We start from the raw sequence: 14,218 nt of genomic DNA, 5'->3' as shown, positions 1-14,218 counted from the left end.
CTCTTCTCCATCATCCACTTCAAGGCCAATGACCTAGACAAGCTCTTGCTCACGATGGAGAGACAACACCGTCGTAAAAAGCGCTTGCCCGACGTAGCCTTGTGACGGCCATCTTTAACCACCAAATCATCACGCGAGGAACCGCCCCTACCAAGCATGCATTGGCGTGGGACGACAAGCACTTGGCATTCATGGCCGCACCTCATTCATCAGGTAGGTAGGTATACCTCGCTTCCATCTCCTCTCGTCAGCTATTTGTTTCCTCTCAAAATCGGCGCTGCTACCTCATGATGTCCTCGAGCGTATCGAACCGCCTGCTCTCTCTCTTCCTCCTCCTCTTCCTCGTTCACCGCGTGCATGCATTCGGCGCCGGCAACATTGGCTCCACCGCCGCCATTGAAGGCAGTAACTTCCGACATGGCGATATCGAAGACACCCTCCTCACCCTCCTCACCGCTCGAGCCATGGGCGGCAAGAAGTTCTCTCGACTCGACGTGAAGCGCGTCTACTTCGGCAATTGGTTAAGAGATTACAGTCAGGCTGTCGATGTGGGCACCGTCAAGCACGTCAGTGCCGAGGCCATCAGGTTGCTGTTGTGGATACTGGGGTTCATGAGCTTTGGCTATGGGACGGGCGAGTTCGAGGTTACGACGGAACGGCTGGGTTGCTATCGGCCGGAGGAACATATCGACAATCCAAAGGACTATGCGGATAATGTCGATGCGAGGCAGTATGATCAACGCTTGCGTGGGCCAATCGATGAGCAGCGAGAACTCTCGGTCGATCCCAGAACTGGTCTGAAGCAGTACATTGCTTCCGAAGATCTCGGCATCACAACATCTGCTGGCATGGTGCGTAGGCTTTTCAGACGATGCATTGAGCTCGGTCGACAATACACGCAGACAAAGGACGAGAAGGATTTCTACGAAGCTCTTCGTCTCCTCGGCACTGCGTGTCACTGCCTCGAGGACTTCTCCGCCCACAGCAACTACGTCGAGCTTGCTCTTGTCGAACTCGGGGAAACCAATGTCTTTCCTCACGTCGGCCGCCAAACCCGCATCCAGCTTCAAGGCGCGCCTCAGCCAGTCTTCCCCATTGTCACGGGAACTTTCGGCGGCGTCGACTTCTTACATTCCGTCATGGGCGAGTTCAGCGACAAAGTAACGCAATCTGAGCTCCAAGAACTCGAAGGCACAATCCAGCAGTCTAGAAAACAAGACACGAGTCTCCTCAAGCAGCTCCTCAACCAAATCCCCAGCGGCATATTCGGCGGCAAAGACCACGCCAACGAAGCAGACCAACTGCAAGCCAACGCCCAAGCAGCCGAATTGCAAAACCTCCAGGTCTCTCCCAAACAGCCCGAGGCCTTCACGCAGCAGGTTGAAGAGGTTTGCAAGCAGATCTACCCCGTCCTCGAATTTCACGACAACATCATGCAGGGCATCACCGAAGCCATCGAGCATATCCCCATACTTCCTCAACTGCTCGATAAGTTGCAGGAACAGCTGAATGTCTTTGTCTTCTCCCTCATAGCACCTTTCGTGCTGCCCATCATCAAGCAGGTGAAGGCAGAGCTGACTACGGGATCGAGCGAGGTCATCCAGTCAAGCAGGGAAAAGCAGTTGATTGTGTTTAATGACGACCACTGCACCGATCCCACGCACAGCATGCTTTCGAAAGACCACTTCAGCAACGTGCTGAATGAGCCGGCAGGCAAGGTGGCGTCAGAGGTGTTGAAGTGGGTGGTGCCGCAGATTGTAGCATGTTGGGATGATCCCTCGATTGGTGAGTGTTTTTGCCGCATTGCCAAAGTGGACGACTGCTAACAAACAGATCCAAGATATCCGCCGCACGAACTCGCGCATCATAAACGGAATCTTCCACCACCCCGCCCTCCGCTCACAAGGCGAAGACGGCGCGCACGAAGGCCGCAAAGCCATGTTCCACGTCGTGAAGGACTGGTGGCAAAGCACGCTCGGCGAGCCCGAGCGCGAGACTCTCCGCCACAAACTCAGCAGGCAAGGCGTGCAGCAGGGTCGCAACCACAAGGAAGGCGTGCACGATACTGGCCACGGCTGCGGGAAGCCGCTGGGGATGCCGGGCGTGCTTACTGCTGCGAGCTCCGGGGCGATTGGTGGGGGATCTCCTTTCCCTGGTTCTGGATCTTTGTCCTCTGGTGCTCTTGGAGCTGTGGTTGGGGGTTTGGCCGGCGTTGTTGGCGGGGAGTTTTTCGAGGGTGGAAATCAGGGCGGTCAGTACAGTATGCCCGATGGGCATAACTTTCAACAGCAACAACAGCAGCAGCAGCACGGATACCCAGGTGCGAATTACCACAACAACCCTCCCCAACATCCACCCCAACACCAAGGCGCATACTCATCCCCTCAACTCGCGCCCTGGGAACAACAGCAACAGCCCTTTCCCGGCCAGCACCCAGGCGAAAGACCTCATCCTCATAGACAGCAAGGGGTCGGTCATGGAGGGAACGGCGAAGACGAAAGCGACAATAGTCACGAGAGTGACGATGAGGAGAGGAGGGAGAGGAGACGTCGCCGACGGCAGCAGAGGTGGATGGAGGGGGGAGGAGGAGGAGGAGGGAGGATGCATGAGCCTGAGCATGAGAGGGGCAGGGGTAGAGGGGGTTTTGGAAGGAGCGGTGGAGGCGGGAGAGGGAGAGGGATGGGGATGGGGATGGGAATGGGAGGCGGTGGTGGAAGGGGAATGGGAACGGGGATGGGAGGCGGTGGCGGTGGCGGTGGGGGACGAGGCATGGGAGGTGGAGGGCATGGTCGTGGAGGTGGTGGAGGCGAGAGAGGAAGAGGCATGGGCGGGAGAGGTGGTCGGGGAGGGCGAGGCAGAGCAAGGGACATGGATTGATGAGGAGCGCGAGCAACTTTACATACTGTCGGATCGGAGAATTCAAGACAAGTGAAAGCAAAGAGTACATCGCATCTCATTGATTTTTGATTTGTCTATCTAATACTCATGCCACAGGATCTTTGACGGCCGTGGACACGGATGACGGACGTGTAGCAACGCCATCGCTCTCCAACTTCAAAGATCATCCATCGTCCATGCCTCTGACCCGGAGAAACCAATATGCTCGTGATAGTCGTGGGGGGTTTGTTGGCGCAGGAGAGACAAGGCACACGCAAACCCACCATCCGTCGTCGTAATCCATCGCTTTTCGGTCTGCATGATCTCATTGCCCCTGCTATGCCTTTCGACGGTGCTGATGGCGTCTGTTCCGTGCGCGTTCCTTTTCCCCCACACCATCATTGCCGCTCCATTTACAAGTCGGGATCCTCCTCGTCCGGCAACGGCATGGCCGAAGCTTCCGCCATCTCCTGCTGGTACTTCTCCATCGCAGCCTGGTCGACCTGAACTTCGGGGGGAGCGAGAGCGGGGGCAGCGACGAAGTCGAGCGACTGGTTGCCGACGAGCTTCCGGGCGAGCCACAGGAAGGGCTTCTCGAAGTTGTAGTTGCTCTTGGCGGAGATGTCGTAGTACTGCAGGTTCTTCTTGCGGTGGAAGGTGATGGTCTTGGCCTTGACCTTGCGCTCCTTGACGTCGACCTTGTTGCCGGTCAGGACGATGGGGATGTTCTCGCACACGCGCACCAGGTCGCGGTGCCAGTTGGGCACGTTCTTGTACGTGATGCGCGACGTCACGTCGAACATGATGATGCCGCACTGCCCGTTGATGTAGTAGCCGTCTCGCAGCCCGCCGAACTTCTCTTGTCCCGCGGTGTCCCAGACGTCGAATTGGATGGGGCCGAGGTTCTGTGATGGTCAGTTTGGGGGGGTTGGGAAAAGGAGGGTGGATTGAGCATACCGTGCTGAAGCCAAGGGGGTGGACTTCGACACCGAGAGTGGCAATGTACTTCTTCTCGAATTCTCCCGTCAAATGGCGCTTCACGAAGGTAGTCTAGAAGTGAGGAGAGTTCGGTTAGCTGGTGCTCCCATCCGCGCTTCACTGATCTGCCTGCTCCAGCCACCCAGAGAGTGCCTCAGGCTCTTGCTGCTTGACATACCTTTCCGGTACCACCATCACCGACAAGGACCAGCTTGAAGGTGGGGGTGTTCTGTGCTTCAGCCATGATGAGATTGGTGTGGTGATTGGTGGCGTGGGCGATCGTGCACAATCGTGGGGCAGGGTCGATGGCGAGAGTGTTTCAGAGACTCTCGATCGTGTGGTTGTCGGTGTGTGTGGTGGAGCAAAGAGTGGCGGAAAGAAGGGGTGGTTGAGAGATGGTGTAGAAGAAGCGGTCGTGAAGGTAAAAAAACAGTGAAGGTGTGAAATCACCGCCAAACACGCCGTTGAGGTCCGTGCGTCACAGCGACAACCGGAAAGCTTAAATTTGCAGGCCGACTTCAACTTCCCCCCGGCACGACCATCATTCACTGTATTTGCATCGACGTCCGAGGTAGCAGTAGTCGTGACTTGTGCAACTGTCATTGATATGCCGTATTGAGTGCACGCTTTCAAGCTATGAAGTCTTCATCTATGCTGCCTTCCAGTGAATGCTAGAGAGCATATACTCTACTTCAGAGTGGCGGTATTAGCACCAATAGTCTCCTCCAAGCTGGTCCAGCCCTTTCCATAATGCTTCCTCAACAGCGCCTCGGCATCTTGCGATGGAATCTGACTCAAATCCTTGCCCTGGTCCGCGATGTCCTCCGGGAACGTCTTGCCGGGGTTCTGTTTTTGGAGGATTGCAATGACATCCTGCCAGGTGTATGGCGCGGCGAAACCAAAGAGTCTCTGTCCGTTGCAGCTAGGATCAATCAACGCGATGAGGTGGAGCTTCGCGTCGTCTCGCACGTCGATGAAGTACTGCGGCGGGAACTGGAGCATGGATGTTTCGCCTTTGAAGAGGCCAGTGATCCAGCTGGCAGTGCTTGCGGAGTCCTCGCCACCCGGCTTCAGGATGGGGCCAAAGTTCGCGTTGGGGAGCACGGCGGCTGCTTGGAAAGGTGGCTTGCTGTCCTTGATGGCTTTCCAGAAGGCTCGTTCTCCTTCCACCTTCGAGGCGCCGTACACCTGTCGATCGTAGTCAGTACTCAACGCTTCGCCGGCCTTATGTTACGTTCTGTATATTGCGTAATACTCACAATGAATCCCTGGGGATCTGGCTCTTTCGACTTCTTCACCGCGTCGTCATTCCACGTATCGTGTGTGACTTTGATCACCTCGTTCGGTGTAGGCGTCAAAGCCGCCATCGAACTGGAAGTGAGCACAATCGACTTGACCCCCGGCTCCTTAGTCGCCGAGACCAAGATATTCAGCGTTCCCTTGACCGTGGGCGGGATCACTTCATCCGGATTCGAGCTGAAGGTCAGGACGGAAGCCATGTGGATAATCCCGTCCACGCCCTTGACCGCTTCGTCGAAAGCGCCCTCGGCGATCATATCCGGAACGACGACGGTCTCGAATTTGCCCTTGCCGAACTTCTTCTCGACAAGCTCCTGCAGCCATTCTATTTTCTTCTCGTCGCGCACTGTTCCTCGCACCCGATACCCGGCCTCGAGGACGGCGAGGACGGTGTGGCCGGCGATGTAGCCAGACGCGCCAGTGATGAGGACGAGCGAACCCTTCTCAATTGTTGCCATGATGACTGACGTTTGTTGTTCGGTTGGAGGGTTAGTATCGTCCATCGAGTTTGATGCATTGGGTCTCGGTATTTATCTGGAGACTGCCGAAGCCTAAAAGTTGAGGAATTGTCATCATTACTAGGGGCATAAGCTACAGGTGCTGCAGAACGTCGTTATACGTCATCCGAAACTTCATTGGCCTGAATTCGTGGATTCTCTGGAGATCTTCAACCACTCGACTGTGTAAGACCCCTCGTTTGGACTACTTGATTGCTAATCCAAAAATTAGAAAGAGAATGACATGATCCAGGTTCACAACATTCACGAGATGACCAATCAACAACGGGACGAGAGCAAAACGCTACTTGGACGTATGTGTGATCTTCACATTCGTCCAAAGGGCAAGAATTTACGCCGCAGCTGAGAGTCCGTCGAGTACGAGCGTGGACTGAGATCGCGTAGTTGTCGAAAGTTCTCAATCTCTTCATTTCCTATGCATAAGCGTCCATGTAACTCCGTAGCCTCGCTATGCCACCGTCTGAGCCGATAGTTCCAGACCACTGTTAACGCCAGATCTTGTCCGATCGCGGCGCTATATCATGCCTCTTGGGCAGCGTCCACGGAACAGCACAGATGACCTTGTTCAGGATGTCAGCACAAATGTGGGCAAAGGCATGAACAGAAGGTTCTCCAAACACACCTCTCCCTCGGAATACGCCCAGAAATACGCGCCGAGGCCAATCAAATAGTACATTGCCGGGTTCATGCCTTGGTATAGCAGCGCCGCACTCAAGCTCATCAACGGCAGCCAAAACATCCTTAACACCATGCTCTTGTGGATCGTGGTGCCGGCGACGTATTTGAGCGGCCACTCGTACATCAGGCTGATGAGGGCGAAGACGATGTTGATGGTCTGCAGGATGGGCACCGGTTTGACGGCGCCGTCGAGGTTCTTGGTCGCAAAGTCCCAGAAGATTTTGGGCCAGAAGTAGCATTCGAGGGCGGCGCCGAAGTGGACTGTGGAGGGCAGGGTTGTTAGCAAAGACTCGTCGCGAGAGTCCTCTAGATGGCTGTCTTACATGCTGCTGCCGTCAAGACCACCAGACGGGCCCAGTGGTTTTTGATGAGTTTGCCCATGCCGTGCAGAGTATGAGGGGTGTAAGTGAGCTGCGCTGGATGAGGAACGGTGTCGCTACCGCAGGGGATTTGAGGATCTCATGATCTGATGTCGGGACTGGCAGGGACAAGACTAGAACGAAGCGCGGCAGTGTGATGTATGCTGGACAGGAGGGCGGGAATAGAGTCTGGCGCCCGGTGTATGCGCGTGCGGGGGCCTGGAAGACAGGTGAATCACTTCACTCGATAGACGCCAGGAGGTTGCAGGCGAGAGTGCTGGAAAGTCGGAACGTGAATGCAGGTGACAACGAAACAGCACTTACGCCACGAAATGCGGACCGAGCGCGCTTCTTCTACAGCGCATGCCCGAAGCAGACGGGCCAGAGCGGAATCTGGCCATCTCCGCAGCAGATGCAGGTTGGGACGAGAGCAGAGAGATGTCGAAGCGCCGGGTGTGACGAATGAGCTCTGTCGTGGGGTGCAGCCAATCAGGGGACAGAAGTGGCAATTACGCGCCCAAGGGGTCGGCGGCTAGGCGGGGCTCTGCTCCCGGCCCGCGCCGCCCAATGCTTTGGGCATGAGCGTCAACGTCCACTCGTGTCGTGAGACCGGCCATCTGGCGCATGCGTGCAGATGCTAGTCACACTCCATTAACGACCCATGCGTTCGGGATGGGTGTCTTTCCGGTTGTAGGTGTCTGTGCATTCATCTTCCCTTCCTTCTCACCTGTGCAGGTAGGTCGGCGCACACGTGCTATCTTCCCTCAATACATCTCCTTGAACCACATCAAAAGAGTGCTTGCTTCTGATCACACTGGTGCACTGTTGCCGGGAACGACCCTGCGGAAACGACAGTCGTGGTGAAGTAGGAGCCAAAGAGGCTTCAGGGTCATCTATGAATCTTGAAATGCCACACCAGCCGACTATGCATCGATAACAACATTACCTACTACAACTCGCAGTCTCACCGCCGATCGCAATGGCCGCAACACCACCCCATCGGAGGTCATGGCTACGCGCCCAGTTCACCGCGCCAAAAGTCCTCTTCTACGCCATCTTCCACGGTCTACACATTCTCATCTTCATCATCGGCTGGTACATTCAGGAGACCGACCAGCGGCTGGCCGTGCTCAACGAACTGCACTTCAGCGTTTGGATCTCCAGAGGAGCCGGCTTATGTCTAACTTTCGACGTCACGTTTATCCTCGCCCCGATGCTACGCAATCTTCTGCGCTTCATCCGCCCCAAAATCCGATGGCTGCCCTTGGACGAGACGCAGTGGTTCCATCGCCAGGTGGCGTACAGCTTACTCTTTTGGACCATCGTCCACACTGCCTCTCACTTTGTCAATTTCTTCAATGTGGAGGCCTATCAACTGCGGCCCGTCGCTGCCGTCCAGATCTTGTACACTGAAGCTGGAGGCGTCACGGGCCAAGTCATGCTCCTGTGCATGCTGCTCATCTACACCACGTCACACGCCAAGATTCGGCAGCAGAGTTACGAGACGTTCTGGTACACCCACCACCTCTTCATCCCCTTCTTGCTCGCAATGTATACGCATGCTACGGGGTGCTTCGTCCGCGACTCGGTACATCCGTACAGTCCATTCGCCGGCGAGAAGTTCTGGAATCATTGTCTCGGCTACGAAGGCTGGAGATGGGAGTTATGGGCAGGCGGTCTTTACCTCATCGAACGGCTCTACCGCGAGATCCGGTCACGACGACAAACCGAGATCATCAAAATCGTGCGCCATCCTTACGATGCCGTCGAGATCCAATTCCGCAAGCCTAGCATGCGCTACAAAGCAGGCCAATGGCTCTTCCTCAACGTCCCGAGCGTGTCGCAAAATCAGTGGCACCCCTTCACCATCACATCCTGCCCCTTCGATCCATACATCAGCATCCACGTCCGACAAGTCGGTGACTTTACCCGATCTTTAGCCTCAGCCCTCGGCGCTGGTCCTGAACAGCAATCCCTCTATAACGAGCTCGACCCTACGGGCATGTACGAAGTGGCGCTCCAAAAGGGCCAACAAATGCCGCGCATCCGCATCGACGGCCCATACGGCGCGCCAGCCGAAGACGTCTTCGAAAACGAAGTCGCCGTCCTCATCGGCACGGGCATCGGCGTGACCCCGTGGGCCGCCATACTCAAGAACATCTGGCACCTGCGCCTCTCCCCCGACCCTCCACGCCGCCTGCGCCGCGTCGAATTCATCTGGGTCTGCAAAGACACCACCTCCTTCGAATGGTTCCAGACTCTGCTCTCCTCCCTCGAAGCGCAGTCTCTCAGCATGACGGGTCCCGGAGCAGACGCCGAGTTCCTGCGCATCCACACCTACCTCACCCAAGCCATTGACATCGATACTGCGCAGAACATCGTGCTCAATTCCGTCGGCATGGACAAGGATCCGCTGACGGAGTTGAATGCGCGGACGAATTTCGGGCGGCCGGATTTCAATCGCTTGTTTGTTGGCATGAGACAGGGGATCCTGAATCAGACCTACATGCCTGGCTTGCAGCAGGATGGGGCCAGGAAGAAGACCGAGGTGGGCGTGTATTTCTGCGGGCCGAATGTGGCTGCGCGGGATATTAAGAGGGCGTGCAAGGAGGCGATGGTGGAGGAGGTGAGGTTTAAGTTTTGGAAGGAGCATTTCTGATGTGGCATTGGAGTTTCTGGAGTGGACGGAGAGTTGAATTTACGCCGTGATCTCGCACGGCTTGCATGAAGTGTACCATTATTACTCCTCAGAATGCATTGTTTCCGAACCGCATTGCATGTCAAGCACACCGTCCATAGCCCAGCACGAACCCATCTCTGTCCAGCAATGCAATCCCATCCCTCGAGTCCATATCGTACAACCGCATCTTCCCCCCTCCTCGCTTCCCCCTCTTGCTTACACCACATCTCTTTCAACCAAACAAACTCCCACCCGCGCTCCCTCCAGCCCCACCCCTCTGCGCCGCCTCTCCCTGCATTTTCTCCGACACCTTGACATTAACCTCAAAGAATTTCGCCACGCAGCGATCCAAGCACACCGACTCGCCCTTGTTCAGGTCGTTTTCGCGGTACTCGGGAGGGATGCACTTTTTCGTGCACGTGTCGACTAGTCTGTGAGAGAGGGGGAACTCGGTCAGCGAGACGGTTACTCGTGGGATAGCTGCGGGAGGCGTAGGAGGCCAATTCACTGGTTGAACATGTTGGAGACCATTTCGATCTCCGCCTCTGCTGCTTCGAGTTTTTGGGCGGACGTGGGTTGCGGCCTGCTTTGGCCGAAGAGGAAGGACATTGTGGTTGTTCGTGGAGGCGTCGGTGAATGGGGTGGATGTTTTGCGCTGATGAGCAAGTTGAATGCAGATGTGTAGAAGGAGGATGCGAGTGTAAGAGGTGTAGCGGTGGTTGGAAGTTGATGGTTCGTGGAAACGTCAGGGCAGCAGACTCGAGGAAGCTTGGACCAACTGCCTTTTGAACCTCAGGCTTCCTTCAATCTGCGGCCGTCGACATATCGGCCAGTCTTCTTTATTTTTATTGTGATTGATATGGCTCCTCGCTGAAGCTGTCGTCTTTGCCACATATTGCTAAATCATGTGGCCTTCATGTCAACTCCGCTGACTCTGAAACGAGACATCTCGCCTCCTCCACTGCGGAAAGGCTCGACCGTACAAACGACGAATGGAGACAAACGACGAAAGAGCAGTCTGACGGATTGTTCCCGTCGTGACGATGAGCAGAAAAATCTATCAAGTGCCGGGCCGTCACTGGCAGCCATAGAAGCAGGCCAAGTCGAAATACGCAACCATCTCGACTACTTCACCTCGCATTTCAAGCAAGTCTTGCGCCCTGCAACGACGGCACGCCTCGACATCGATGAGTTCAATCAGCTCTACCGTCGCAATCGACACGTGCACGGTCGTCACTTTGTAGTACATCAGCACGATCATCCTGTCTCTGGTAAGTTGATCTCCCTTTCTTACACTCTACTTCTCCCAACTGACAAAGAGCAAGGCGTGCATTACGATCTCCGACTGCAGTTCTCCGACTCAAGCACTCTCTCTTTCGCCATTCCTTATGGCTTACCCGGGAATGCCAATTCTCGAAGGCCCACGCGCATGGCCATCGAGACGAGAGTCCACAATCTATGGGTTCGTGCCCTTCCATCCATGCACGAGAATCCACGACTAACGGTACCAGAACAACCTGATAGAATCCGCATCCCACTCCACAGGCTCGCTTCTCATCTGGGACACGGGAGAGTACGAAGTCCTCCCGTGGCGGCAAACCGACACCCGCTCGACGGACGACGAACACTCGGATGCCGCTCAACGGGACGGAGACAAGTCAAGCGAGCAGTCACACAGTGAGCGCCTCGCGAAAAGCTTCCAGCAACGTCGCATACGGCTACGACTGCACGGCACCCGCTTGCCCACAAACTACACAATCTCGATGTGGCTCTCCTCAACAAATGATCGAGACTGTCAGCCCAAAAAGCCCAAACGGAAGCGTCGACGCATCGACCCCACCAAAACGGCCAACAAATTTGAAATCATGACATCAAGCGAGAGCGAGTCAGCAGAGATGCAGCAGGTAAAGCAATCACTCGATCCAGCCGTTAAGAACGAACAAGAAGAAGAGCAAGACGCAGCCGCAGGCGTAGCTTCCGACGCCGAGGACGAGGACGCCTCCATCCGCGCCAACAATGCCTATCCTGGAGCAAACAATACTATTGGTTCCATTCACCAGCGCTCCTGGTTCTTAACGCTTGACAAGAAGAATTCCGGGTTTGAGCGGATTCGCTCCGGGCCGGATGCTGGGAGGCGGAGAGGTGGATGGGAGCCTTTCTTTGTGCGAGGGAGGGATCATGAGAGAAGTGTGGTCACCGGGCGGAGCGCGGATGAGGTGATGGAGGACGAAGGAGTGGACAAGTTTGTTGGGAGGAAGATGTGGCGGCCGATTACAGGGTGAGAGGCTGGCTCTTCTTGAGGAATGTCACAAAATAAGAGACAATTGGGGCATGTGAACACTCGATTGTCGATTATCTTGCGCTCTACTCGATGACCAAATCGTTACCGTTCCAGCCAGATCGCCTGTCACTGCGCGATCGGATCATCCTCTCACTCCCCGACGAACCGAAAAGCAACTGTGTGTGCGTTTAAAACGAAACCTCCGACGCCCGGCTAATTGAAACACGGAAGATGCACTTCCAAAACCTTCCCATCCGGACAGTCCTCCAAAATCCCGCCCACATATTCGTGCACCCCGATATCATGATGGACCGCATCTACGCAGCAGCACGGGGTGCCACAGCATTCGAAGTCGCGGACGCCGTCGTAGTGGTGCGAGGAATGTACGACACTGACGATCGTGGACTTGTGAGGGTGCGCTGTAAGTCGCCGAGGACGCCTCGCTCGCTTGCCTCTTTGAGGTACTGCTCGATATCCGGCGGCACACTTCGGCCCTGTTGCCACGCGGCAAAGACGCTCTGAGTGATGCTGAAGTTGCCGTTGCGGCCGGGGCTCGAAAAGTTCCGGCTGGAGTACGGTGACTGGTGCTGTCGCAGCGTTGGCGTCTGATGCCCGTTCTCACCATTGCTCTCGTCGGCATCGTCTCCGGCTTCCGAGCCCATGTCGTCACTCATGTCCTCATCTTCGTCTTCCTCCTCCTCCATCGCAGCAGCGTGTCGCCGCCTTCCCTCCGGCTCCTCCACAATCACCGATATCTCGGTTTTCCGCGTGATGCTTCTCCGGCTCTCCTCATCCCACTCGCTCAGCTCCCTCCGATCCACATACGGCCCAATCTCATCGCCCGTGGTATCCAGCACTCTCGTCCCCTCATCCTTCTCATACCGCTCTCTCGCCCACTTGGTGCCCTCCCAGCAGCAGAACTCCTGAATCTCGTGGTACGTCAGACCCAGCGTGTCGAAAGCGTCGAAGAGGCGTTTGTGGTGTTTGAAGCGGCCCAGCCGCATGCGGTGCGGGGGATGGCAGTAGTTGAGGCCGGGATAGCGGGCTTCGGTGCTGTTGAGGTCGCCGTAGAAGGTGGCGACTTCGATGCGGACTTCGGGGACGAGGTTCTTGGCTAGGTGGGCGGAGAAGGTTGGGGGATCGTTGGAGGTGGGGTGGGGGTAGAGGTAGCTGTAGAGTTGGTGGGCTAGGGGCGTTTGGCGACGCATGTTTGCTATGCCTTCGGGTTTCGAGGAAGAGGATAGTGAGTGGATGGGTAGAGTGTGAGAATGGTGGAGGCGTAGTAGTTGAGTCAGATGGCTGGCCGATGTTGATCAGGCATCGCCCGTGAGCAGTGTCTGCCTGGAAGTGTCGTTCGGGGTGGTCTGCACCTGGAGGTATCTCGGCCGCGTTTGGCTACAAGGGCATGAGTTGACAGAGATTGTGGAGGTTGGTGATCGAGATACGGGCCTGCAAGGGATGTGTCGAAGAGGGAGGTGAACGGCGAGTGACGAATGGCGGTGGCGGAGCAGGGGACCGGAAGAGGAAGTAAGTGGAAGGAGTGGGGAGGGAAGGAGAGCAACGGCTGAGGTGCACGGAGTCGATGGTGGCAACACCGTCTGCGCTTCCACCTTCCCGCACCACTGCGACTTGCTCTGGGGCGGAGGGAGTTTGAGTTCCAAGGAAGCGAATGGCGATAAAGCGGGCCTCCCAGACGGGAGCGGTGGATGAAGTAGGGTGGTCAGTGTGTCACTTTCTGCCCTGCGCCTGCCTCCATCCATCCATCAAGCTCCGGCGCGAACGGGGTGCATGAAAGAGAGGCGGAAGTCTAAAACTCACGGGCGGCAGGCATGCGGGTGCACGCACGCAGCAAGGAAGGTGCGGCCGGGCATCGCGTGACGACGGCTGCGCCAGCCTAACGAAACTCTCAATCAATTCATTCCCGCCCGCCTCTGACTCGCCCACTCTTCACCAACAGACGCGGTGTAGGCGGTGAAACACGTCTGTCGAACCGCCAGCGCATCCCACGGGCAATGACGAATCACCTACTCTGGGTGGTCGGTACCTAAGGTACTAAAGACATTCAGTGGCCTGCTGCTCGCCTCGTCGGGCGCCTGGAAGACATTTCCCAGAAGCAGCGTCAGAGGCTTCGGAGGCTTTTGGCCCCCGTCATTATCCTCCGCTAACCCACGGGATTGATGTATACAGTAGTGTATACGACCGTACCGTGTTCCTTCACTCTTCAGCTCTTGGCTGCCACGCCGCTCACGAAACTCACTCCACCACCCGTGCGTGCTGCCGTGCCGTGGCTCGGCCCCGAACAGCGCTGATACCGTCGCCTGGAGCTACCAGCATTCCCCCCGTCCTTGTGTTTCATCCGTCGCTGACCGGCCGCTACGCCAAGGGAATCCCCTGGGAATCCCCTGGGAACCCCCCGGCGTGGGCCTCGTGTCATCATTTACGCTTGGAATGATCATCGCAGCATGCACTTTGGATGTATCTTGCCTGAGACCAGTAGAAACTCGCCTCTAGGCTCGCGTTCTCGGGGCGAAAGGCAGCACGCATACAT

At 56.4% G+C, this 14,218-nt stretch overlaps 8 protein-coding genes across 8 annotated transcripts; 3 read left to right on the top strand and 5 right to left on the bottom strand.

Moving 5' to 3' along the window:
• Window positions 1-290: 290 nt before the first annotated feature.
• Window positions 291-2,139, top strand: BDY17DRAFT_250602 (heterokaryon incompatibility Het-C; the record flags this gene model as incomplete). Its single annotated transcript, XM_033731088.1, has 2 exons — window positions 291-1,785; window positions 1,841-2,139. Coding segments are annotated over 2 exons (1,794 nt in total), but the record flags the coding sequence as incomplete, so codon positions are not given.
• A 1,151-nt stretch (window positions 2,140-3,290) lies between these two features.
• BDY17DRAFT_249876 (putative GTP-binding nuclear protein GSP1/Ran) lies at window positions 3,291-4,099 on the bottom strand (the record flags this gene model as incomplete). Its single annotated transcript, XM_033731022.1, has 3 exons — window positions 3,291-3,782; window positions 3,835-3,927; window positions 4,034-4,099. 3 exons carry the CDS (start codon window positions 4,097-4,099, stop codon window positions 3,291-3,293), a joined length of 651 nt encoding a protein of 216 aa, XP_033590059.1.
• A 299-nt stretch (window positions 4,100-4,398) lies between these two features.
• On the bottom strand, window positions 4,399-5,775 carry BDY17DRAFT_280545 (aldehyde reductase). The gene is made up of 2 exons (XM_033732046.1): window positions 5,115-5,775; window positions 4,399-5,043 (listed from the first exon to the last, which is right to left on the bottom strand). Exons 1-2 carry the CDS (start codon window positions 5,655-5,657, stop codon window positions 4,543-4,545), a joined length of 1,044 nt encoding a protein of 347 aa, XP_033590058.1. The 5' UTR covers window positions 5,658-5,775; the 3' UTR covers window positions 4,399-4,542.
• Window positions 5,776-6,056: 281 nt separating this feature from the next.
• BDY17DRAFT_297497 (uncharacterized protein) lies at window positions 6,057-7,120 on the bottom strand. The gene is made up of 3 exons (XM_033733609.1): window positions 6,674-7,120; window positions 6,295-6,611; window positions 6,057-6,232 (listed from the first exon to the last, which is right to left on the bottom strand). Exons 1-3 carry the CDS (start codon window positions 6,729-6,731, stop codon window positions 6,158-6,160), a joined length of 450 nt encoding a protein of 149 aa, XP_033590057.1. The 5' UTR covers window positions 6,732-7,120; the 3' UTR covers window positions 6,057-6,157.
• Window positions 7,121-7,353: 233 nt separating this feature from the next.
• On the top strand, window positions 7,354-9,499 carry BDY17DRAFT_148536 (FAD-binding domain-containing protein). The gene has a single exon (XM_033729602.1). It carries the CDS (start codon window positions 7,689-7,691, stop codon window positions 9,366-9,368), a length of 1,680 nt encoding a protein of 559 aa, XP_033590056.1. The 5' UTR covers window positions 7,354-7,688; the 3' UTR covers window positions 9,369-9,499.
• Window positions 9,500-9,657: 158 nt separating this feature from the next.
• BDY17DRAFT_230288 (Tim10/DDP family zinc finger-domain-containing protein) lies at window positions 9,658-9,998 on the bottom strand (the record flags this gene model as incomplete). Its single annotated transcript, XM_033730204.1, has 2 exons — window positions 9,658-9,820; window positions 9,898-9,998. Coding segments are annotated over 2 exons (264 nt in total), but the record flags the coding sequence as incomplete, so codon positions are not given.
• Window positions 9,999-10,305: 307 nt separating this feature from the next.
• On the top strand, window positions 10,306-11,671 carry BDY17DRAFT_250154 (DNA polymerase ligase-domain-containing protein; the record flags this gene model as incomplete). Its single annotated transcript, XM_033731039.1, has 3 exons — window positions 10,306-10,660; window positions 10,715-10,851; window positions 10,901-11,671. The coding sequence occupies 3 exons, from the start codon at window positions 10,306-10,308 to the stop codon at window positions 11,669-11,671; spliced, it is 1,263 nt and encodes a 420-aa protein (XP_033590054.1).
• Window positions 11,672-11,987: 316 nt separating this feature from the next.
• BDY17DRAFT_250712 (uncharacterized protein) lies at window positions 11,988-12,878 on the bottom strand (the record flags this gene model as incomplete). Its single annotated transcript, XM_033731098.1, has 2 exons — window positions 11,988-12,186; window positions 12,253-12,878. The coding sequence occupies 2 exons, from the start codon at window positions 12,876-12,878 to the stop codon at window positions 11,988-11,990; spliced, it is 825 nt and encodes a 274-aa protein (XP_033590053.1).
• Between the last annotated feature and the right edge of the window lie 1,340 nt (window positions 12,879-14,218).

This window comes from Neohortaea acidophila, assembly GCF_010093505.1.
Source record: "Neohortaea acidophila strain CBS 113389 unplaced genomic scaffold BDY17scaffold_5, whole genome shotgun sequence".
NCBI classification, from domain to species: domain Eukaryota; kingdom Fungi; phylum Ascomycota; class Dothideomycetes; order Mycosphaerellales; family Teratosphaeriaceae; genus Neohortaea; species Neohortaea acidophila.
Note: the sequence above shows the minus strand (reverse complement) of the source record. Positions and strands in the feature narration are given on the sequence as shown.

Coding starts and splice junctions, on each gene's coding strand:
- BDY17DRAFT_280545 (XM_033732046.1), bottom strand. CDS start 5,657: ATGGACGATACTAACCCTCCAACCGAACAACAAACGTCAGTCATCATG. Junction 5,044..5,114: donor CAGATCCCCAGGGATTCATT/GTGAGTATTACG, acceptor TACGATCGACAG/GTGTACGGCGCCTCGAAGGT.
- BDY17DRAFT_297497 (XM_033733609.1), bottom strand. CDS start 6,731: ATGGGCAAACTCATCAAAAACCACTGGGCCCGTCTGGTGGTCTTGACG. Junction 6,612..6,673: donor GGTCTTGACGGCAGCAGCAT/GTAAGACAGCCA, acceptor TGCCCTCCACAG/TCCACTTCGGCGCCGCCCTC. Junction 6,233..6,294: donor GGGCGTATTCCGAGGGAGAG/GTGTGTTTGGAG, acceptor ATCCTGAACAAG/GTCATCTGTGCTGTTCCGTG.
- BDY17DRAFT_148536 (XM_033729602.1), top strand. CDS start 7,689: ATGGCCGCAACACCACCCCATCGGAGGTCATGGCTACGCGCCCAGTTC.